General features: G+C 38.8%; 1 protein-coding gene across 1 annotated transcript; it reads right to left on the reverse strand.

Moving 5' to 3' along the window:
* Window positions 1-504: 504 nt before the first annotated feature.
* On the reverse strand, window positions 505-23,803 carry BMS1 (BMS1 ribosome biogenesis factor). Its single transcript, XM_074591702.1, is given in 24 exon segments — window positions 505-1,024; window positions 1,729-1,890; window positions 2,365-2,540; window positions 3,470-3,617; window positions 4,668-4,790; window positions 5,778-5,836; window positions 6,353-6,533; window positions 7,107-7,295; window positions 8,970-9,089; window positions 9,091-9,156; window positions 10,190-10,266; window positions 11,210-11,291; window positions 11,834-11,991; window positions 13,144-13,245; window positions 14,071-14,906; window positions 15,465-15,601; window positions 16,326-16,522; window positions 17,176-17,297; window positions 18,587-18,729; window positions 19,235-19,423; window positions 20,956-21,035; window positions 22,462-22,652; window positions 23,044-23,286; window positions 23,716-23,803. Coding segments are annotated over 23 exon segments (3,951 nt in total). The 5' UTR covers window positions 23,220-23,286; window positions 23,716-23,803; the 3' UTR covers window positions 505-787.
* Window positions 23,804-25,502: the final 1,699 nt, after the last annotated feature.

Here is a 25,502-nt window from a genome sequence, read left to right on the forward strand (position 1 = left end):
GGAAGATGTTCCCAAAGGAAGCAAGTTACTTCATCTCTGCTTACCTCACAGAAAATCACCAGGTAGTTCCACACTTTTGGGAAGAGTCTGATACTGCCTGCCCAGAAAGCTGCAGTCACCAAGGAATCTACTGATAGTCTCAGTGTGCCAAAACTGGACAAGTAACAGAAAATCTGGATGGAACACTATTTTGAAGATTTGCTTAATATCTAGTGAGAAGTGGAAAAAACTGCGATACTTTCACGCAGGACCAGATGATCTCTAAGCACAGAAGCGAGCCGCTCTGGTCGCATCTGCTAGCGCATCAAAGCTAGACAATCCAAAACTCCTACCCAGTAAATCTTCACACCTTTTACTGGAAGATTTGCCAAGGGCAAAATTTAGACAATGGCTCAAACTACTGCCAACATAGGAAGTAATTCGGAGGCATCCAGAGGAGTTCCGTCCCACAGAAGTCCACTAGTACTAAGACAAAACACTTAAAACCAAACAATATTCTGTAACTGACGTTAAAATACTTTATTAGCTAGAGAGAATGTGCAGTATGGATAGAAATATATTGAAATACAAAGTCCTCCAGAATATCATGTAGAAAAACCATAATCCGTACTTCTACATCTTATTTATATACAGCACCAAATGTATTCAAGAGCATGAATAAGGTCATGTTTGCATTTTTTTCTTCTCTTGAAAGCACATCTAGTGTAGTCCAAGGCCTTTTTGTTTCTTGAACAGAAAATTGCACAGCTACCCTATTTCCTCATGTGGCCTGAAACCTGATGAAGTTTTACATACTCTTCTCTCCCTTGCTAGATCCTTTCAAGCTTGACATCTGCCTCTTTTTCTCCCTCTGTCCCAGTATACGATAGATTTTTTTCTTAGCTTCCTTTTGCCTCTTGAATTTCTGCTCATCCTCCTTCTGCTTAACTTTGAGATATTCTTTAAGCTGTTCCCGATGTTTTACTTTGGCTTTCCTTATCTTGTAGTTATTCACTGTACTCAGAGCACTGAGTAGGGCCGATATCTAAAACAGAAAGTAGAGAATAATATACAAACAGTTCAGTTTTGGTGAGGAAGAAACAGTTTAACCTCAGCAGAGCGCCATATAATGAATCAGAGATTCAAGGCAAATTCCAAATTATTTCTGCACCTGTTACCCAATTTCTAAAATGGTTTAATTATTTATCTTGTTATGAAGTTAATCAAAGGTGTAATTTTTGTGAACTCCGATTTGGCTAGATAGTATTTCAAAGGCTATGTCTAATTGCTACTATAGAAAACTTAAAACTGCAGATCGGATCATCTTGCCTTTGCAAGCACTTTGTAATTCTCAATTTTTGAAGCAGAGTATTTGCTCCAAGTCCTGTCTGTGTTAATAATGCATAGCAATGACAAGTCAAAAGACTGCAGCTGCCAATTTAAGTCACCCATAAAGTGAGAGCACTACATCCAACTGAAATACCTTGCAAGTGCTGTGCCAAAGACAAAAGTCGTATTTAGGCTTCAGGTGACCTACCAGTTCAAAGAATAGACAATGGACACTCAGTGACAGTTTCATATACATACTATGTGCCAAACAGAAAAAAACTGCAGGTGATATTTTTTCACTAGGATCATATAAATCTTTATCACTGTCAGTAGATTAAAGTTCTAAAACAATAGTTAGAAATGGTCTAAGCAGCACATTTACCCTTCAGGAGTCCTTGTTTCAGAATAAGTGATAATTACCTTCTTTTCATGAGGCTCCCTGATAACAGCTGGTCTCCACTGGTCTTTTGGAGTCTTGCCTTTCTTCTCAAGATTCTTAGGCTTGTTCTTAAAAGGCAGTGCCTTCTGCAGTGCTTTGGGAATGTGGAGCTTGTTGAAATGCCTTTTCTCCCTCACAATAGGCTATAAGAATGGATATAGAATGTAAGATTTACAATCTTAAAAAGCTTTTCTTTTCCATCTTTCAGGGGAAAAAACAAAACAGCACAAACCAAAAAGCCCAAACAACCAAACCATCCCCTGCGCCAACAAAATGCAAAAAACGTTCTCTGACATCCTCACACTGAACTGTGAATAGTACGTTCACCCCAATTTTATGGTGACAGAAGTCTCAGTAAGCTTTTGGAGAAGACTTCTACCCTGCAGATTACTTTATAAACCTTCACTGGCCAACAGCAATCTCCTTTCTACTGCTTTATTCCCATCTCATGCCAGGAAAGACTGTGCCTTGTGAATAAAAATATGAAGTCACACATGCGTATGTATGAACGTGTATTTACACTGCTCTCCATTTGCACAGGTCTGAGGCAGAGTGCAAATTTGACTGTGATCACTGGTTTAAAAAAAAAAGAAAATAAAAAGACATATAAAATATACCTTATAGAGAGAATCTTTGTTTTGTTTCAGTTTGATGCCTCGCTCATGCCTCAGCTGGCCTGTTGTCTTCATTCCACTCCAACTATCTTTCTCACCTGCTGGCTTCAGCAAGGATGTTACTGGGTTATAAAATGTTGGGATAGAAACAGGATACCAAGTCCTCACAAAGACGATATCTGAAAGTAAAGGAAATGTTACTTGGTGCTGTAACACCACAGTTCATCACATCCACACTCTAAGCAAAGACTGCCCAAACAGAATAGACAACTAATATCTAGACCACATGCTAATATTGTGTTTGGCATATATACTAAATTTCTTAAATGTTAGGCAAAAGCAATGTAATTATTTCTACACTTGGATTCTGCAAAACCCCATAAAGTCATGAACAGTACACAATTCCTGAAGAGCAGTCAGCTGAATGTCACCCTACTCATTATTCATACTCATTTAAAGAACTAGCAACAGAGTTCATACATGTATTTGTGCTTCTACTATTACTGACAAAAACAAATTGCTTTTCTTTTCCCTATTTTCATAAAAGAACTAACTTGCTTTTATTTTGCACTATCTTTAATTTCAACGGGTTTAGGAAGACAGGGGTTTGGTTTTGGAAAACCCAAATAAGCATAAACTCATGTTCTCAATATGACGGTGACACTCAGCAAACACACAAGATCACTTACCCCTGTCCCCTGCATAATTTTCCCAAAAGGTTAGGAAAAAAAGTTAAGTAGAGTTACAATGCCACTCTTTGGATTTCTCAGAAAGATGTCCTTCTAGCCCCGTACTACTAAATACAACTCATCTTCACGTTCAAGGAGAAAAGCATACCATGCTGTGTAAAACACTTTAAAACACTCAGAGAAATAGGTGTCCAAGACAAACCTTTTCATCTGCATACTATATGACTTCTGAGTATAACTGAAAGAAATCCAACATAAAATGCACTTTTTTTAAATTTCACTCTGCACCTCACCAGATATTTCATGCTCTTTGAATTCACATCTCAATTATCAGATTGCAGAGATTCTGAGATGTGGCTTTTCAATCTGTGAAGCAGGATGAAAGTTAAGTGATAACTTACATGGGAAGTGCAACTTACCACTCATCAGCAACTTGTCTTCAAATGTTGCTCTGAAAGCACCTACTGGAGCTCGAAGGGCCTTTTTGATCTGTCCTCGGATACCACTCACAGTACGAATCGCTGCACCTTCAAATTTAGCCACTTCCAACTGAGAGTTAAACATTCCCTGAAAGTGTGAATTACCCACCATCACTCAAGATGCCAAGTCTCTCTCTGTGACCTATGTAGGCCACAAACCCACAAATAATTCCCACAAGCATATCTTACAAAGAAACAGGAAGAACCTAACATTGTATTTATACTAAGGGTGCTGATTATACCAAAAACCTACCGAACTGACTTTAAGGTAAACCACTAAAAGGAATCTACTTGCAGTCATATCCCACAGGCACGGCTTCTTAGCATTAAATATATACATTTAAAATTCTAAAACAGAACATAGTTAGGAAGATCTGTCCAGATCTCTTTTAAAGTCATTTGCTGGAACACCGCATACCTTAAAAGCAAGCAAGCTGCCTTGTTAGCTGTGAGACTCTAATAATAATATAACTCTTCAAGGTTAGTGCTCCTTTTGTAAATCACAAGGAAGTCAGGAAAAGTTCTGTGTATGCTTAGTGACAATACCTGAGCGCTTTGCTATTGGGATCGGTGCTTAGTTGCTTACTACCCAAAATGCAGAATAACCTAACCTGTTCCTGAGCCTGAAAGTCCAACAAAGGACAGCTGGAAGGTCAGTGAAACTTCACTTCTGCAACACTTCATGCCCCAAGCACCTTTGTAACGGTAATTGTGAAGCCCTAAGCACTGCCAGAAGTCATTTTTGATCCCAGAGCGGAAATTCAGTGGGATTGAACTGCCTGAATGACGTCAGGAACAGGTTCACATTCTCCAGAAGTGTCTGCCACTGTGGGAAGCTAATCATCAGTGGGTTTGAGGAAGGACATGGCAGGGGGAAAACACTGAAATGTGAGCCAGGGGACTGTTCCAGAATTTTTGTCTGGTTAACAATAATTCATATTCATTGGCTAATGATCAGTATATTTAGAGACCACACTGAAGAGAGCTCAAAAAAACCTCAAGCAGCTACTGAGATGCAGAACACTATGCAACAATTATAGGGAACTTCTGCCTCAGGAAAGACAGATGGAGTCCCAGGTTGCATTCCTTCCTAACATTGGTACATGTGGTTTTACAGTATATATACCTACATACCTACCTTAATAAAACAAGTGTTCTTAAAAATTTTGAATGGAAAACCAGTTAGCTTTAATTTCTTTACAATAGTTATGGATTTATCTAAATCAAGCACAACTCCTGTCGCAGCAATCCGGAAATCAGGCTGAAACATAGAGAGACGAAAGACACTGCTGAATGTATGTTTACCAAACAGTGAATAAACCATTTCACTCATACAAACTGACTGCTTTTTAGAGTTTGATTTTAAAATTTATAACCTTTACAGGAGCACAGCAGCATGACAAATGCAAATTGACTTCGTACTGACTAGTTGAGGTGCTGCTGACATTAACATTCCTACCATTCACTAATGAGGTTTTCAGAACTGCCATTCTAATTACCTTGGAAGCAATCTAAGAGTCCTTGTTATCTACCTCGCTGTGTTCTCTTTATGAAAGAGAATCTTACTCGGACAGAAAGTCTCAAAGGAGAAGTGCTTTGTGCACTGCTCTAAGTCACTTTATTATGCTAGGGACACATGATGAAAATAGCTTTTTAATACATGTGCAATAGGACTTAAGGCGTATTTTAGGAAGGAGATAATAATCACCACTCTGATTACCATCATGCTCATTAAAATGCCATGCAAAGCTTTCATTATACTTTGTATATAAATATAAATCTACCTTTGGTCTATATAAACAACAAAGATCATATTTGATAAATACTGCTTTAACACTATTTAAATAATTCGGATACCCATAAACTTTCTAACAAGGTGTGGAGAAATCACATTGAGGGCAAACCTTTTCAACAGGAACATCACTATCTCATCCTATAAAAAGGTTTTTAAAATTATCTAAATACTTAGTAACTGAAAATCAAGCAGGTATAAATTCTTCCACAAAAAATAACAAAGCAATATTTGTCATTTTTAGTGTAGCAGGTGAAAATTGTTTAAATAAAAAAGCAGCTCCATCCAGCTTCCTATATCATCACAATACACCTTTCAAAAGCTTGAGTCCACCTACTTTCTCAGTTCCTACAACATCACTGCTTTGCCACATGCAAACCTTCTTCCCTAGATCTATGTATTTTATCTAAAGACCAATGGAAAGCAGTAATCAACATTTTGTGATAACAAACCTACCGTTGTGCCACTGACAGACTGAACTGCCAAAAAACCTGTACCCTGAGGAGTGATGGGCCCTACAAGAAAATTAAATTTAAAAAATTATTAAGAGCTTTACTACACAACATCTAGCCTCTATTTAAAGTCAGAAAACTTAGAAATAGGTGTTAAATATTCTCCATAAGTAAAATGAAAGAAAACTTTAAAGCATTCAACCCATTACTCACGTATATAGCACCACGAAAGTTAAAGGAATGGTTAACAAGAAGTTATTCATATACAGAAGCATTTGCAGGGCTGGGCCCATAACATGTGCAAGCGTCTCCCTGCACACAGCCAACAAATCAGGTTCCTCTTTGATATGATATGACTTAGCAGAATGCTTAGAATCTGATTAAAAACCAAGTAATTCACAAATAATAGGCAATTTCCTATTTTCCCCGTACTATTTGGTGTTATTTTATATTCCGTGGAGAACACAACTTTTTTTAAAGACTTCTCATTCCAAAACATATTTCCTGATACATCCTGTAAAGCTCCAGAATTTTATAATGATTAAGAGATACAGGATAGTAACTCCAGAATGCTCTCACCCCAAAAAGTTGCTCCACAATGCATATGTTGTGGTGTGTACTTCAGAAGCCTATGACGCCCATTGTGATCTTCAATGTAGAACATGGGGATAGTCTGAAATCTCCTCCACCCTAATGAGAGGATTAAAGGATCACGTGTCTTAAGTATCTTCTTATACCATCGGTGCTTCTTCAGGCGCAACTAATTAAAAGAAAAGATGAACAATGCTATTACAGGATAATAACATTAATTATGAAATTCAAGCCTTAATTTTCAGGAATGATTGAAAGCAACTTCCATCTACACCAGAATTTTTTATTCAGTAAGCTGTATATCTTCGAACATTCTCATTAACACTAGGCTGATGGGAAAAATAAAGCTAATCGGTATTTCACTCACTCTGAAGTCATTATTGTATGCATACAAGCATTATATTAAAAAAATAAAATACATATATTTGCTAGTAACTTTTCTATAGCCACTTGTCCATAGACCATGAACCTCAGAGTGCAATTTATGTTAGCAATTTAGTCCCGAGACATCTCTGCAGATGAACATGAAACAATAACTTCTTCCAGTTATCCAATTAAGCCTGTAAAAGTCCAGCATCTGCTACTGTGAAGTTCATTCTGTCAAAACAAAATGCCCTATTCAGATGAAGGTTTCTCTCTGTGTTCACTGTATCTTTAATAAACAGAAAATAAATTTTAACTCCAGATGCTCTGAAGCCCACCTGTACCAATATAAAGCACGCTCATAGCTCTGGCTACATACCTGGACATATCCGACGTTTCCTTCACTGTTGCCTAAGCCACCCAGGATAATAGGATAATGAGGGTCAAAATTCAGGACAAATTCACATGGGACATTCTCAATCTCAATTCGAACATACATTCCAGGCCGGAAGCCCTCATACTGTACTCTGGTCTCATCATCTTGATCTTCAAATTCCGCTCGATTAAGCTATGTGACAAAGAGAAAGTCACCACGTATTTTACAAAATTCAAGTATTAACAACTTGTTCATGAGGTGCCAGTTCTATTTAAAACATGCTAACATTTATATAAATCTTTCGGAAAAGATCTGATAGGTTTTGTGACTTTTTATTCAGAGCAAGTTCTCTGCCACCATGAATTCCTTCCAATTTGAAATCCCAAGTGGGCCTGTTAGTCTACTTGAAAGACAGTACCCAAGAGAAGCAAATGACTGACTGCCTTCTGATGTACCTTTCATGATGGTGACTTTGGATTTTAAAGACACAACTGTCAAAAGCACATTTTTGATTTAGGAGCCCAAGTACCTTTTAAAGTTAACATCCTGATCTTTAAGGTGTCACTTGATGAAGAGGCTGGGCTTACTCTGCAGCTTAAAAATATTTCTGTGCATCCTCACACTGTATATTGTCAAAAGGGTCTTTTACATCTTTTCTGTACCATACAAATGTAGATATTGTGTAAATATTTAACAAGATATCCTTGTGAATAACAGAAGCCTCACCCCCACATTCTAGCTCCTGACACTCAGCTACCTACAAGATGCCATGTTTAAGTAAACTAATTATTAATTTCATTTCTCAAGGTACTGAGATATGGCACAAATCTTCTGGTCCAAGTTTATTTTTCTAGAAGCCTTCACACATCCCCAGTTTGAGATCCTTGCACTTCCATCCTGCAGAGGGCGTATTGCTGATACTTATTTCTGTAACAGACCTCAAGTGAAACGGTTGTAAATTGTCTTGTATTCTTTTCCTGGAATGTCCTTCTTTACGCTTTAAGTGCTTGTAGTAAGTAAATCAGCATACCAGAGCTCATATGATTACTTAAGACAGAGCCTAATGCAAGGAAGTAATGATTTATTTCGCGGCTATTTAGGGCAAGATTTTGTCAGAAGAGAAGACAGTGAAGTTATTAGCAATGTAAGGCAATGTTCTTCCAAGTCACCAAGAAAGAACCGACTTTTAAGTTTAAGAGATTTTAACCAAAAAAAACAAGGCCCTCCAATTCTGGATACAGTTACCCTGAAGTACCAACCACACGTACAGAGTCATCAATTATTTTTTTTCTCAAAATAACTTGAGAGTTTGACAAAAAATACTACCACACAGAACTAACTTATCTGTTAATAACATTACAAAAATCACACTAAAAATAATACTGGGAAAATATCTGACACAAATTAGCATGAGAAAGATTTTCCACCTTCCTACACATAGAAGGTTGCTTGTTTTTGGTTTTTCCCCCACCTCCTCTTCCTGGAGGAAAACCTTCTCAATTATGTTTTAGGGTTTTTTGAGACCTGTCATGCTATTCCACTGCTAAGGGACAAATAGATAATGTTAAAACTTTTTCGTTACATGAAGTTTAGATGTCACATCCTGACTTACTCAGTTAACCATTTAAGTTAATTTAAATGAAGCTTTCGGTTGTTTGGCTTGTTTTCTTGTTTTTCTTTACAGATAATGCAATCAAAAAGTTCAATCGTTTAAAAAAAATAGCAAGCATGTATTTCTTTGTGTGTAGTTTCTGAAGTAGCTCCTGAATGTCATGTGTGTCTCCAGGAAAAAAACCTTCGAACGAACTCTGTGGGGTATTTTTGAAGACATACAGCCAGAAAAATTGCCAAGTTAACAGCTTGTACCTGTGCTTGTTTATGCATTTCTTCTTTAAGATCATCGAAGTACGTGGCATCCCCTTCATCATACTCTGCATCAAACATTTCTTTCAGTTTGCGTTTCTTGTCCAAGCGCTCCTGTTTCTTTTTCCTCCTCCTCAGGTGCTGGTTTGGACATTTTTCCATCTTCTTCCTCCTCCTCTTCACTTCCAGACTAATCAACAGTAAGTTATCAAACATGCAAAATGGTTCATTGAAAAAAAAGGCCATCTGATTAACAGTTTAATATATATTATTAACTAATATTTTGTCATAACGCAAATTATTAGGCACTTTAAAAATATTTCAATTTTAGATAGAAATTAGTAAGTTATTTGTGCAAGATGTAACTTCAGTAATAACCAAAACATTTCATGATCTAATCACATCCCTTTTCACTGAGAAAACTTCTTGACTTAACATTTATTTTAATGTCAGGGAACAAACCCTAGAACTGACCTATCTGTTTTTCTACAGCTAAAATAAGCACACGTAAAAGAGGGGAAAAAGAAAAGTAATTGTTGATAGCATTGAGTAATACTGTGCTGGAAGGCAGCACTCTAAGAGGCCAGAGAGGAAGAAGTTTGTTCACAGGCCATTTGAAAACTGCCAAAATGATGCCGTTACCCTCGATTTTATAATGAAATGCAAAGCAACCAAGTTGCTCAGTCCGAAAAAAAATTGATTTTTCAATCTGTATTGTTACAGACAACTACAGCTCTGTTCTTGGCAAGATATCCAAGCCACAGCATAAAATTGCTTCCACCAGCCTCTTTTATGCAGATATGAGGAATAACGAGGAAACAGTTTCCACAATTTGTTGTGTTTAAACACAGCTCAATAGTCTTCCGCATCAGATGAAATGACATAGTACAAACAATTATGATCACATTTGATTTTAAAATATTTCTCTCATACCTCCAGATCCTCCAGCTCTTGATTAAGCTGGATACCTACTGTTAAATAAGTGAGGCGACTTCTCCTACATAATTAGCTTTACACGACAATTCAGTTTGGGACTAAAACCATGCCATTCTAGATGTTTATAGGTTCCAAAGTACGTAATACATACACCTTTTCTTCCTTGTTCCCATCGATTTCTTTCTATTGATTCATGAAAACTAAATGTATTACATAGGAGGCCTATCACTTGATCAGAAACTCATATACACGTATGTTGCTAAAGAACATAAAAATTCAGGTCAGACCTCATCTCCTTCAGCAGCACGCTTTCCTTTGTGCACAACACCGGTTTCAAGATCTTCAAAATCTCCATACAGTTCTTCTGCAACAATAAGCACACAAGATATCTGACAGTTAACCGTTCTGTTATATTGCAGTTGTATTGTTCCATACAATCTCTCATATTCTCAGTATTGTGTATTTCTCAGTACTGCTTTGTAGATTAGTTTCAGCCCAAATATTTTTTCTTCCCATCAACACTTTTCTTAGTCTGTTCTGCCCTCTCTGGAGTTTCAGCTGAAAATTCTTAACTGAACTCCAGTGGCTCCTTTTTCCTTTCAATACCTTTATGATTTCAGAAATGTAAATAAAGCTTACATCATTCCAAAGGATCACACAGCACATTAGTTAGCACTCTAACGACACAAGACACCAGCAGAGCAATCAAGCTCCTATCTTTAATTTAAAAAAAAAAATTAATAAATTTAAATATAGCAGACATTTTTTAAGTTAAAAAATGCTTATAGAAGTCTGTCAAACCACAACCATTCTGCCTATAAGATACAACCATATTATTAAAGTTTTCTAAATATTTCCTAATTAACAACACCTCCAGAACATCTGAAAATAGATCTCATTTTTCAGTAAAATGTGAATGACCAGTTTGTCTTCCCATTAAAAAAGAATGTCTGCTTATTTCTAGCTAGAGTATCCAAAAGAATAAACCATACATAGAGGATGAATAGCTAAACTTGGATACAGAACTCAAAAGCTGGCATGGCCATGCATTGACCAAGGACTCAATTTCCTAATTTAAATTATATACCCTATTTTTCAGAAAGTAAATTTTCAGAACATGCTACTTGCCTACTGTTTATACAGAAATTTACACTAATGTTTAATTGTATTAGTATCTGTATAACACTTTATGTAATAGTTTGAAAAAATATATCACTAATGCAAAACATTCTACATCATAACTACGAAGTCGTAGTTTTCTTAAAAATCCTGTATATAGTAATCATTTTTACAAGCCTTACACATACCATCTTCCTCCAACAGCTTTGCTGCATCTTTATCATCTTCCCACTTTCCAGTGACAAAGCAGTCTCGAATACTGCTCATAACCTGCAAAATAATAGTGTCGTTGCCTTGTACAGTCACAGCTTGTCATCAACAGAAACATTCTCCAGTATTTTCCCCACTCCTCCATCAGAGATACCACCTCAGAAATAATCTGATATTCTCACACACAGCTCCACATCAAGACATGATTACCAAAACTACACAATGCCTTAGCAAAAACAGGAATGTGAAATGAACTCAACTCTTGTCCAAAGGTCTTTACGCTACCAAAGTCTCTACCCTACATCATATTTTCATTTGCAATTCCCCTACTTTTTACTTTTCAGTAAACAAGTAGCAAACTATGATCCACCAAATAGAGCCAAGCACTAAAGTAACTTATTCTAACTTTCCATTCCTGTAAGAACAGACCTTGGAATTTGTTAGCTAGTAAATACTTCTAATGACAGCAAGTAGCAGAAGATAAGACACACTCCGGTCGTAGATCCCATAGGTCTGTTTCAATGACTCTGAAGCACTTCATGAGACACAGCCAGGACACGACCAGTATAGGATACACAGAAGCAATTATCCAATGGTATTACCTCTTCTAAATTCCAATCTTGAGGTTTTTCTATCAGAAATTTGGAGCAGTCAAGAGCATTAGCCTTCTGTTTGGATGCTTTGTCTGGACGGCTGACACGAAACAAACCTCCAAGTTCGTCACCTGCATCCTCACTCTCACGGTCCTCATCCTCAGCAGCTAAATGAAACATACAAACTGTGATTACTTCCCCCACGGTATGCGGATTACATTCAATAACAACCTCTTATATTTCACAAAACCTGCAGGAGTTTGAGGGGAAAAAAAAAAGATGCAAACTAAAAATAGTTTTAAATAAAAAAAGACTGAAGAAAAAGGTATAATGATCCAGTGTAAGCGTTAAATTAATACCCTCACAAGGGCAAAAGAAGGTGAGCAGCAACCAGGGAGATACTATATACTGTGACCATTGTGAACTTCAGCTGTACAGTTATTCTATATGCAAACATGTAATTCATTTCACAAATTCCACATAGTTCAAATTTCTTTGAGCAACCTGAAACCTGGTTCTATTCGCATAACTGGGATAATCTGAAAAAATACTGTCCAATAAGTGAACACAGGATGTTCATTCAATATCGTAAGTAGGAACAATACCAAAACAATCTGTGAATAGAAACAAATTAAGCTAGTAGGTAAATCAAGAATAGCAGACTTCAGAATCTGTCAGCAAATCTTCCTGCTCCTGCACAGTGAAAGTTTTACAAAAGCCAAATTCTCATTGTGTTCTGCAGAGGTCCTGCATGATGAGGTTTGTACACTCAGACTACTACTGGAAAAGTTGTGAATTAAACTGGACAAATTACATAAACAGCAATTTTCCTTTTAAGCCAGCAAGCTTGCTTTTTTTCCCCTTGTCAAACACGCTTATTACAGACATGATAATACTGAGTCACATCTAAGAATATTCAACTCTCAGTCACTGTGAGGCAGAAATTCCTGAAAACAGCCAACAAACGACATCCCTTTATGAAACACCTCAATTACCACAATGGATTTGCATAATATCTACCAGATAATTACATAAATGACCGAACTTTAACTGTCTGGGGGGAAACAGTTGTACCAGAAAACATGAGTAACAACTGAACAGTCTGGAGAATGAGCTCAAAATGCTTTTTATTAGAAAAGTAAAAACTGTCTTTATTACAATTATTAGTGAAAATGAGTATCGGCAGTTAAAAGAGTCAATTAACTCTCCTCAAGCCCCCCACCAAAAGACAGTGCTCAAACATTCAGACTTGCAAGCTCGGTAACAGATAAAAAGCTACCATAGATTAAGACAGTACAAGTTTCTAAACAGATTTGTACCTGTTCCATATACGAGTTTACGAAGATTGGGGGTTGAACGTTGCTGTCTTAGAAAGGCCTGAGCCGCCTTCTGTGTAAGGTCCTCTTTCCACTTAAGTGCACCTGAAAAGGAGGAAAAATTGTATTCTGCCTCCAAAAAACAACCAGAATTAGGAGCTACACAAATACTCTAAAAAAGGACATGACAACAACAGGCTTAAGTGCAGACACAACCCACGGTTTCTTTTTTTCATACTCCTTAGATACACAGAAACATCAATTGTGGCAAACAAATTTGATAACTGGGGTTTTTTTTGCTGATGAGTCCTAGTTTTAGGACAAATTTTTAACAGATTATTAGTGCTAGTAACAGATTTTATTATTTTCATGCTGATAGACGTATCCTTCACGAACTGGCAGAATGGTTGAGGTTGGAAGGGAATTCTGGAGGTCATGTGGTCCAGCTCCACTGCTCAAGCAGTGTCACCTAGGGCATGTTGCCCAACACCATGCCCGAACGGCATTTGAAAATCTCCCAGGGATGGAGATTCCACAACTTCTCTGGGCAACCTGTTCCCATGCTCAGTGAGTAGTTAATACTTTTTAGTAATGTTCCCCCAATAATGTTTTACTCTTCCTAAATGTAATAGAGCACCATAATTTGCTTTACACACATAGCCAAAAAGATTAAAGAGAAATGTATGCAAATTGACGAAGTTTATAAAATGAATCACCTCCATTTTAGAGAAAGGAAACCCGAAACCTGCACACTACATTGCAAATCAAAGGCTTAATAGCAGATAATCCCAGGTTTCCTAACTTGAAGCTTGCCACTTAACAACTATATATGGAGGAGCAACATTATATAGTATATACTAATTATAATAGCCTTTAACAATGCACCCAATTAAAAATGGAGAGTAAAAGTTTTTAACATTTATAGTCTACCTGTCGTGTCAGCAGAAAAATCTATTTTTTCTTCATACTCCTCTTCCTCTTTCAGTAGATTCTCCACATCATCATCCTCATCTTCTATAGCTTTAAGTTTAGCCTGGCTAATGCCATCAGCTTTCTTTGCTTGAGTGCATGGAAATCCCTTCCTGCTTGACTCTTCAACTTCTAATTCATCATGTGATCCTTCTTCATCATCACCCTCATTGAGGGAAAAGTTTTCAACATCAGATTCTGATGCCTCTTCTGCTGTGCAGTTTCCAGAATCTGTAGCGAGCACCACTTTTCTTTTCAGTCTGTGATCGGAGATTCGTGGTCTCATTTCTGTATCTTCACTATTTATTTCATACTGCTTAGATTCAGCTACTCTTTTGCTTGCAGCCTCTAATTCACTATCTGAGCTTTCATTTTCGTAAGTCCTTTGCTCATCCTCTTCCTCCTCCTCTTCCTCCTCCTCCTCATCATCATCTTCCTCCATCTCATTCTCTTCGGGGGCAGTTTTTCCTTCTTCTCCTTCAGAACTCATCTCAAGATCATCATCACTGTCTGCAAATGCTGGCAGCTCATTCACAGGTTCTTCTTTAACCAGCTCTGTTTTCAGACGTTTGGCTCTCCCAACAGCCACCTTTTCCCCTAACAGCTCTCTGTCACTTTCTTCCTCAGCATCGTCTTCATCATCACCATCACTTCCATCCTCGGACATTGCTGCTGCTTCTTCTTCGTCATCACTTACCACATCATCATTTTCCTTCTCCTCTTCTTCAAATAATGCCTTACGACGTACTCTTCCAGTCTTCAAATCAATCTGTCTCTCTTCTTTTGGCATCACAAACCTGTTTTCCCAAAGATCACATTTGGGGTAAGACGATAAAGTAGAAGGTAATTTTAATGAAACAATGAAGCTTTGTGTTAATATTTAAATGTACTTTTTTTTTTAAAAAAAAAAACAAAGCGAGGTTATGGAGAACATTAGAAAGGCAATGGAGTTCTTTAAGTACAGAACGCCTTTTAATTCAAGAATACATCCTATGTTATAGCCATAAAAAATCCCAATTTCTTCATTTTCCATGGAATGAAAATAAGTTACACAATGAATTTTACTGAAGATTATGGCTGCCATTCTCCAAAACTCTGAAGAAAAACAGAAATATGTTACTTCCGGCTATATCAGGAAGGAATTCCTGGAAGACAGGACTATCCTGCTTGCAAAACTTTTCTAATATCAATTATTCCTATCTCAGAAAACAGATGTGTCATATGAATAGTCTCAGAAGAAGAATTAGGCAATAAGCCATTCTACTAACTGTGCTCTATTGAGAATTTTTGCTAAATTAGTGCCTGAAATTAGGCATTCATTCATGCTCAAACACAGCTCAGCATTCAAAACTTACTCTTGTCCTACATCTTCTGAACCTAAGGGTCTAGAATCCATGAAGAGAGAGACTTTGCTTGACGCCATCTTAACATCAATGGCTGAATGCGTGGAGATGAGGCTCTGAACTAGTTCGTGATTTGGTCTCACTTCCTCCTGGAAAGCCAAGATTTTTCACTTTTCAATTAAAATGAATAAAAAAAAAGTCTAATGAACAGCTAACAGAGTCATTACTCTCCCTAAAACAGTAGAAACATATACATATGCAAGAAGTTCCAAAGCATTTTAAATAAATGTTTCCTCAGAATAGCAAGGTCTTCCTTCCCCTCTTCACATTTCAAGAATGCATACAATGTTAATCCAAGAAAAATTAAAGAGGGCCTGCTTCAGAGTATGCAACCACTACAGTAAGTATCAGCAAGCAGACATTATCGTTGACCCAAACGTATTTAACATTTAGCACAATACAGGGGAAAACAGCTGAATTCAATCTGTTTGTACACAAATGTTTTCCACCTCTCCCTTGGACCAGTCAAATTTTGTAAATGTTCTCCCACAATCATCCTGCCCTACAAAATACAAGGGATAATACCCCAGTACCAGGAATTTTTATAAATCTTAAGTCAATGTTTGGAAAGTTTATGAAGCCATATTTAGGTACTTATTATGATCCCTCAAATGTTTTGCACAATATTTTACACAGGGATAATAAAAATATCCCTCCTCTGAAATCAACAGAGGAGAAAAAGAAATTACCCGCTACAGATATGTAAGGATTGATGATTTTAAAGAAGCTTGGTTTTTAAACACTTATTTTGACTCTAAGGATGAAAAACAAGTTTTGCAAAGAGAATTTAAATCACCAACAGCATTTCTTTACCTCTTCTTTTTCATGAGCATGGCTTCCACCAAGGTCAATATAAACGGCATCTTTATCATATACAATGCCCCCAACTCCTGAAAGAGGGGCATAAACCAGTTTCTCTTTCTCATTTAAAGAACGCTTCTTCTGCTGTTCAGGCAGAGCACAGGGGTCTGGTAGGAAACTCACGTCACTCACAGTAAAGTCTCCTACACCTGGGGTGAGAGACAAGGGAAGCAATAAGGTTTTCACAGAGTTTTGATTCTGAAATTTGAAAAGATTAAAGAAAAAACCCAACTAAAACATTGTAGCATTCAGCAGTCCATCAACAGCCAGCTCTGTATCAAACATCCAACTTTTCTGCCTTACCACTGAACTTAGAGAAACACGTGTAAGTTCACCAGAACGCTGCAAAGCTTTGGGTTTGTTTGATTGTTTCTAAATGAGAAAACTAGTAACTCAGTTTTCTGAGTAGGTCTGTAAATTTATTATTAAAATATTTCTGAATTTAAGCATTTAAATCATTCACTTAAAATACTAAATGTATTCAATGAATAGGAGAAATTTTACATAAGCCAGATTTACTTTTCACTACTAGGACTGTTTTGCACTTCAAGCATCTTTTAAAGTGAAACACCTTTGAAAAGCTTCAGACGCTGCCAATATTGCAACAAACCTACACAATTAAAAGCAAAACTATTTTTATGAAATATAATTTCCAAAAGCATAACAGGTATTTAGAAAGGCTAAAAATCTATTTTACAGTGTACAGTTTAAAGATACAAATCATTCCCCAACAAAAATAAAAACAGCTACGTTGTTATTCATAGAACATTACAAAAACAGTTTTAAGAATCTTATAAGTTACCTGGCATATGAATTTGACTTTTGTTCTTAAGGTGTGCTCCTCTCAAGTATCCATAAAGTGATATCTTCCTGTCACATTTGGGATTGATTCGAACATCTTCTGGGTTTGTCAACTCTTCCATTCTACCCAACATTCAAAAGAAAAAAAGTTAGAATATCCAGCAGTCCTGATAGTAACTTTTGAAAAAAGGTAATTTAAGGAAGGAGAATTGTGCTGCTGCCACTGCGCGCTCTGCAGACTCTAATAATCAAAATAGAATGATCATACGAAAAAAATCCATGGAAATAAAGATAAAAGATCTTTCAAAAATATGTTAAAACTTGTATAATCATGTAAAACGATGTATTTTCAGATGACTTATTGACATTTCACTAAACATGTACTGCTTTTTTAGCAAATTTTAATTACTGTTTATATGCTTTCCATACACAACCCTCCTCAAATAAATTTCACGATTAGAGGGAGAACAGAATAACCACTCTAAGATAGGTGAAAGATGGATTCCCTGTAGCCACACGGTACCTTCTTTTCCCTGATAATGGCAATGAGCAACACAAAAAACTACCACAGGAAAGGGGAGAGGGAAAGATTGGCTGTCTTCAGGCAGATGAGGAGAAGCTCCTTCCAGAGCTCCTTTCTACACTGCACAAGGGAGGCAACACAAACACACAGCCAAGAAAGAGGATGGGACACACACTCTGGCTGCAGATCAGCTTAAAACTGACCCGACAACCAAAATAACAGTTGTAGCAACCTAAAACAACGTCACTAAAAGACTACAGAATATTTTTTCTGTACTGTGCAGGACTTTGCACAATGCTTATCTACTTCTCTGACAATTTTTTCCAAAGAATTTTTTCAAATCAAAGAGTTTTGAAAGAGACTTGTTCTAAGCGCCTTTGATTCTTGTGGGAGTTTAGTCATAACTGTAAGCATCCTGGCAATAAAATATGAAAGGTGAGGCAATTTCTCAGGTAGGCACAGCCATCATCAAGATTACTTTCGTGTTCTAAAGAGGTTGTGAATCAAATGCTACAGGTGGAGATGCTGCAGAAGGGATGTTCCAGGGAACTCAAAAGACTAATTCACCAGCTGTTGCTAAAATGCTGTTTCTTTTCCACAGAAATTCAATATAATCATCAACAAGCAGGATTTTTTTTCCTGTGTTTCAAAAGTATTTACAATGTATAAAAGGCCTACCTTTGCGATCCGATGCAAGTGAAAATTGCATTGTGCTAAAGTTCCTGGCACAAACCTGAAGAGGATGCTTTCATTTTCCCAAGGCGACCTAGATAACACTAAATACCCATTCACACCTAGAGCTGGCTGGCTCTAATATTATAGTTTTTTTAAATAGCAAGGTGCTGCTGTCTGTGCAGAGATTGAAGAACAGAGAGAAAAAACCACACACCTGTCTGCAAGAACATATGGGTGAGACGTTTGCCACGTAAGAGGTCGGAATTTCATAACCGAGATAAACCGCCCCAAATTGTGAATTTCCTGCTTTTGATATTCTCCGTGAACCATCCCAGACAGATAAAACAGCTTAGCACCCTAAACACATTCAAAAGACAAAAACATTAAACATCAATTTAATACGTCCAAAACTAAAAAAAGGTAATGCGATTCTAATTCGTAAGTCATAAATGGAAGTTGCAGGTTACAATTGGCTCCAAAAGATCAAACTACCTGGCTTACTTCAACATGAGACTTGCCCCCTAAATCTTAGGGGAAAACAATTCCCACGGAGAAAACCTCATACAAAGGTTAATTTGTCTCTCAGACCTACAAGCAGATCCTCTTTGCATAGCACCTGTGTAACAGACCTTTTTACTAATATCACATGTGTAGTAGCTAGTCACACTGCAATAGAGACTAATTACACAAATATTTTAGCAAATAGAAGAAAGATTACATAATCTCATGCAACATCAGCACTGCCCATTTATAGTATTATTTAAAAGATGTAAGAACATAATAAACACTGAAGTATTGCCTCACTTTTAACTTAACTTCCACAATGCAAAATATATGGAAAAATGAATGCTGAACGTCATACCGGATACACTTCAGTCCAGAATCTGTGCTTTAACTTCTTTTTAGTCTTCTTCAATTGTTTGTTGTTCTTGAATGTATCCAAGTGGGTCAGAACTCCCATAATTTTGGGAAAGCCATGTACCTGACAAATATTCAGGAATTCAAACGTTTCCATCTCAAATCCAAAGCTGGCATCTATAAGCATCAGAACCTGAAAACACAACATCAGCATTTCACTGTAACAATACCACAGTGCCCACATGAGCTCATTTCAAAGACTACACCTTTAAAGTCATAAGCTTCTTGGGAACAAAATTCTTGCAACAAGTTTTGTTCTTTATTTTCATATAACCTGAAAATCAACTTTGGCTTTTTAATTAAGTATGGATCTTAGCTGCTTTAGAAGTTAGTGGGGCTTTGGAAATCAAATCTCTTCTTCCAGTCAATCAAGTCTCCCTTATATAGACGTGATTTCCTCGCTGTTTCCGAGAAAACTATCGAAGAATGAGGCTGCTCCATGAATGCAATAACATATAGTATCATAGCAAGGTTGGAAGAGGTGTTTACTTGGTGAATTTAAAATACGCAAAATTGAGTATCTTCCAGTATTTACATGAATGTCTGAGAAAATTATTAAAATTTTTACATCTGTGACTTGCATGCACTAATGACTCTAAGGCCAAGTCTTTTGATAAAATGAGACAAACTTAACTTCACACATTGCAATTACTGTTACGCATCACTAAAATGCACTAATGACACAGGAACATAGCACCCAACAGTCACAAGAAAATAGAAGCAAATTCATATTAGGGCCTCAGCAATTAAGAACTTAAAACACATGGGAACTGATGACAGAGATCTGCAAGCAATTATGCAACCTCAGCCTCCTAACAATAAAATCAAAAAAGATTCTCAGCATCACTACATGCATGCAGAATCTCAAACATCCATCACATCTACTAACGGAAAATTTTTGTATTTTTAATACATCCCCCTTCCTCAAGGAGAAAACATTCAAGTAGAACAGTATCTGGATTACTGCCCGCATGTATTTAGATAGTTAATATTTAGATAAGGATCCCAAACCCTAATCAGCTATGAATAATATACTCCAATTCCCATGTAAAGTAAAATTCTAAATAGACAAATGGATCCTGCATTGGCTTCCCAAGATCAGTGGCATAATCCACAGAACCAAAACTTATAAGTAAATTACAGTGGCCACCACACTGCAGTGAAATCAATCGTATTACTGCACAGTGATCTTCAAAAATGTAGACATCAGAGCGCATTAAATAAAACCAACTAGTAAACTAATACATATTTCTATTTTCTTAGTTGAAAACCTCTTGACTAAAAACCATTTTCAGATTTTACAAGGTTTGACCAAATCCCTTAATGAAAGGTCACTTTATCACCTTGGCTTGTTATAAGATCTTCCATTAAAAGTCTACCAGCTGCATTAGCAATGAAGTTCAGTTGCATTTCCCTTCTTCTACATTCTCCCCACCATCACACACACATTTTTTATTTCCCCTCGAACCCCAGGATAAGGAAAGCCCAAGGGGTTATTCCAGAATATTAGGTTTATTGTCGAGCTTAGTTCTGTTCTCTCTGAAACGAAAGACAGTTTTGCCTTCGATAGCAATAGGTAGAGAAATCAGATGTTGGTGTAGTCCAGTCAAAAGTAGTATTTTCAACACGAATTACCGTAGAAATCACATGCCACTGTTAACTTACCAAATCAGCGACTTTAGCCAGGTCAATCATTGTGTTAATGTCACATCCACATTCAATAATAGTTAGCCTGCGTTTTTTACCTGAAAACAGAATTAAGAATCAAAAAACGAATCAGAGGGAGCAAACTACTTAGTCCACTGTTTTCTTTCCAGGTCACATTCCTTAAGTTCCTAAGGACTATCTGGGACTCAAATTCTTGTCTAGCATATAGATCATCCAACGTGCACTACTGTAGAAGTGCCCGTTTTCAAATGTTTACAATTCTGCTAAATTATAACTTTTGGTGTAAAATTATGAGGTTGAGTACATGTTTTCAAAGGAGTTGTTCGGTCTTTTCCAAAAACAATGCTAATAGCAAAAAAATGTTGTTTGTTTTTTTTTTTTTTGCTTTGGGAAAAAAACAAAAACAAAAAAACAGCTTCTGCTTCTTTAATCTTTATTGCCCCAGAGTTCATACTGTGGATTTTAACTTACCACATATTTTTGTTCTTTTGATATTACTAGGAAAAATACACTCTGTTCTAGCCTTTAAAAAAATGGAGTAGATTTACATATCAAAAAATTTCTTAACATGCATCCAAATGAGAAAAAAGTACCTACTGTTAACTTGCTTGACTAACTTGAGTTAGCTAACTGAACTTTAGACAACACGAATAACAACTTTAAACAACTATATACAATGAGTATCATGGGTTTTTTTCTTCAGGTTATCAATTGCAAAATTCAGCCCTTGAGTCCCAGTAGACCAATTAGGAAATCCAATTTAACTCATTAATTTTCCTATATTTGTCAATTACACCTTGCAAAAAGGAGATTTATTAGTAAAAGTCTCTGAAAAGTCTACCTGCAGCAAACATACAGTTGTCTGTGTCCGAGAAAGACCTCCCTCACAAATTGGTTCCTTGAGCTGCTGTGGGCTGTGCTCCCCCTAGAACCTCAGTGATCTCCCTGGTAATATTCAGTATGAAGGGAACAGACCAACACAGGTGGAAATTGGGACTGAAAACTTAACAAAAAGGAAGAGAAACTGACTGGGGGTGAGGTGCAGAAGTGTAACTGGAAATGGCTTTACAAATTAATTATTGCCTTATGAAAGGAAGGGACACAAAAACAGGACTATAGGACAGTGAATCTGAAAGAATGGGAAATGCATGCAGAAGTTATGATGAAGCCAGACAAAAACAGTCCAAAAGGGAAAACAGAACCCAGTGGAGAAGGAAAATTTGGGAAAAGCTTGGAAGAAACCGGAGAAAAAAAAAGCCAGAAAGGAAAAAAACGCACCAGAATTAGGATCCAAGCAGGGTGGAAAGCAAGTTTAGAGAGACAAGTTCCCCAAAAGCCTAAATCTCACTCTTTTACTGTTAATAAGCATGCCTGGTAACACATTCAAATACTTTCTTCAATGTGACCAAAAATTATGAGAACACGAACACATCTCAGCTCTAAAAGCAGGACAAATAAAGAATGCAAAATTAGTACTTCCATTTCTCATATCTTTGTTCTCACCTGAAACAATTGTAACAGGACCCCGGATTTCAACCAGTTTTTGCCTTGTGAAGTTCTTAATGAGACACTTTATTACAGTGCTCTTCCCAACCTTGGGAGGGCCAACTACAACCACCACCACAGGAGGTGGCTCCAAAGGAGTACGGTCAACCACAGGAATGTGATGTTTTTTAGTCTTCAAATCCTGAGTTCTGAGAATAAATTTGCAAAAAATAAACGGAAGAACTTAAAAACCAGTAATGTTTATTCTTTGAATGTCTTCAGTATTTGCAAAAGCTTGGACACAAAGGTCCACCAAGAGCTCAGATACTAATATGTATGTGGAACTCCCACCAGGCCTAAGGCGCTATATGCATTTTTTTTTCCATTAAGACTAACACAGCTCTACCAAGTAACACGTATGTAGAAAGCATCACACTTCTGACACATGCATAAACTACAACACAGCCTGGTGAATGACAAATGCTATGTGAGGACGCCAGTAAAAATTACACTACGCATATTTCTACACAAAGGAACACCAGCCAACACCTCTCCATCCAACCACCCTGGCATGCTCTACAACCAACCCCCATTTCTTACCTATGGAAAGTCCTGGCCATCCGCACAGCGGACTGGACCGTAAAAGCTTTGGGGTTTCTCTTCCGCGCATTCTCCTCGTCTCCTATTCCTAGCTCATTGAGATAACGTTTCCTTTTCTTCTCTGCCTTTGGCCCGCTATGCTTCACACGATGTTTCTTTTTTTCTTTTTCCTCCATCTCACTCCTTCAACAGTTCTTCACAACCGGTATGGCACAGATTGCCTCTGTGTGACACAGAGCGCAGCTGACATGGGAAGAAGACACAGTTAGCACACACAGCTCACAGCACACCTGTGAGAAAACCGCCGCGCTGTGCAAACGTGGCTTAACCATCTCGGGCAAAAACCAGCCAATTTACGCCCTGGCTGGCCTCACACGGAAAGCACCGAGGCTCTCGAGGGTAAAGCAGTTCTCCTGGCAACCCCCAGGCCCTGTGCCGGCCCCCACGGCCCCGGGGCCGGGCCCAGGCCGGGAGGCAGGTCTCCGGGCAGGCCGGCAGCCTGCTCCCGGCGGGGCGGGGGGCCGCTACTTCACTCCGGGCAAAGCCGACTTCCAAGGCCAGGGCGGCAGGGAGCTGCCGGGCGGGCCGTCCCCAAGCCCCCTGAGGAGAGGAAGGAGAGGGTCACGCCGACTGCACTGTCCCCTGCGGGCCGCCGGCACCACCGCCACCTACCCTTGCGCTGTCCCGCCGCCCGGTCCGCGTGTGCCCGCACCGACGCGCCCGCAATGGAGGCCCCCCGGAAACAAGCGGCTGCGTCCGCAGTTCCGGGGGAAGCGGCGGAGCCCTATTGCCGGTGCACACACGGCGGCGCCCCGACGGGGCGGGCTCCACAGGGTGGGGCGGGCTCCGCGGGGTTGGGCGGGACGGGACCGCGGGACACCGGGACCGCGGGACACCGGGACCGCGGGACACCGGGACCGCGGGACACCGGGACCCGGGCCGGGACCGCGCCCCGGTTGTGAACCAATGGCTTTGCCGGCAGAGCGGTGAGGGTCCGTGCTGTGAAGCCGCCCGGCAGTGTCGTCCCCGCAGCAACGCGCTGAGGGGGAGAGCGGGCTCCGCCGTGGCCCCAGAAGTCAGTGTGGAAAAGATCTTTTTATTAAAAAAAAAAGATTCTTACTAAGGACCACAGGAGGGCAAACAAGTCAGAGGGTGAAAAAAAACCTATGAAGGGCTTTCCAGTGCTATGAACTCGGACGGAATGTACTTCGGTGTGGTTTTTTTCAGACAGGGAGCCCAGCACCCCGTAAGGACGTAACGGCCCACAGGAGCCGGGGTGCTCCAGGCGAGGCGTGAGCAGTTGTCATCTCAGGCATGCGCCTACAGGCCCTGCTTAATTAAGTGAAGAGCCCTCTCCCGGGTAATTTGCCTTATACCAAGAAACAGGGAGGAGCAGAGCTGTTAAAGAGGTGTCCAGGTCGTGGTGTCCCTGCTGCGATGGCCAGATCCTGCCTCCCAGCGGGCGGCTTCCAGCGAGGGGGGACCGTGGCTGTCACCCCAGTCCTGCGGCTGCAGGAGGTGGCTGAGGAGAGAGGACAGCACTTCGAAAGCTCCCACAAAGGGAGTAACTGGAGACGCCTGGCAGTGTGGTAGGCCCAGTCTGACTATGAACCACATTAGTAACTCTGCCTCCTCACTATCTCTCTTTGAAAAGTCATATGGAAGAAAAATAAGTTTTCAAAATTCCTCCTTTCTTCTGTAAAGAGGAGCATTTTACAGGCAGCAGAAGGGTGGTCCAATACTGAATTCCTGCCCTACCTCTTCCTCAGCGTCATCTACTCATATGAAAAGGGATGCTTTTGGCACGCAAGTCCAGGGGAAGCTACTAACACCATTGCTGTGAAAGTACTTCCTCCTAGGTGTTGAATAAGCATGTAATTTGTGTTCTGTCATTCTCTACCTCATAGCAAGGAGTGAAAGTTTACAGAAAGATCCCAAGTGAGCGTCGCATCTGACTGCTCTGCACAGATTTTTCTTATTTGTGAAATACATGCTTGGTAGGTCTGTGAAAAGCAACTTGTAACAAAATAAAGAATGCCAGCAACTTACAGGAAAGCTCTGCCCTGAGCAGTAGGTAGCGCTGTGATAGGAGAATGATTTATTTTTTCTTGCACTTGCTCTTGAGAACTATTCAGACTGTATTCCACTTCAGTGTTGGAAACATGGGTTTGCTAATAAGGGAAGACTGTTCCCTACACCAGATGAAGAGCTTGTAATGCCCAATATTATTAGAGCAGCCAGGAGTGACAGCTCAATGCTCAGCGCCTGACACAGCTGCCTTGGTGTGGTTGTGGGAGCTTTGACAGAATAGTATGTCTGCAGAGAGAGAGAGAGAGAGGGAAAAGAGCTGGATGCGCTACAGAGACCAGGCTCACTTAGGAGAATCTGTAAGTGACCCTCCAATTATTTACCTCAGACCCCTATGAGATAAGAGGTGCTGGTTACCATGCATCAAGACC

The sequence above is a fragment of the Larus michahellis genome, chromosome 6 (assembly GCF_964199755.1).
Source record: "Larus michahellis chromosome 6, bLarMic1.1, whole genome shotgun sequence".
NCBI classification, from domain to species: Eukaryota; Metazoa; Chordata; class Aves; order Charadriiformes; family Laridae; genus Larus; species Larus michahellis.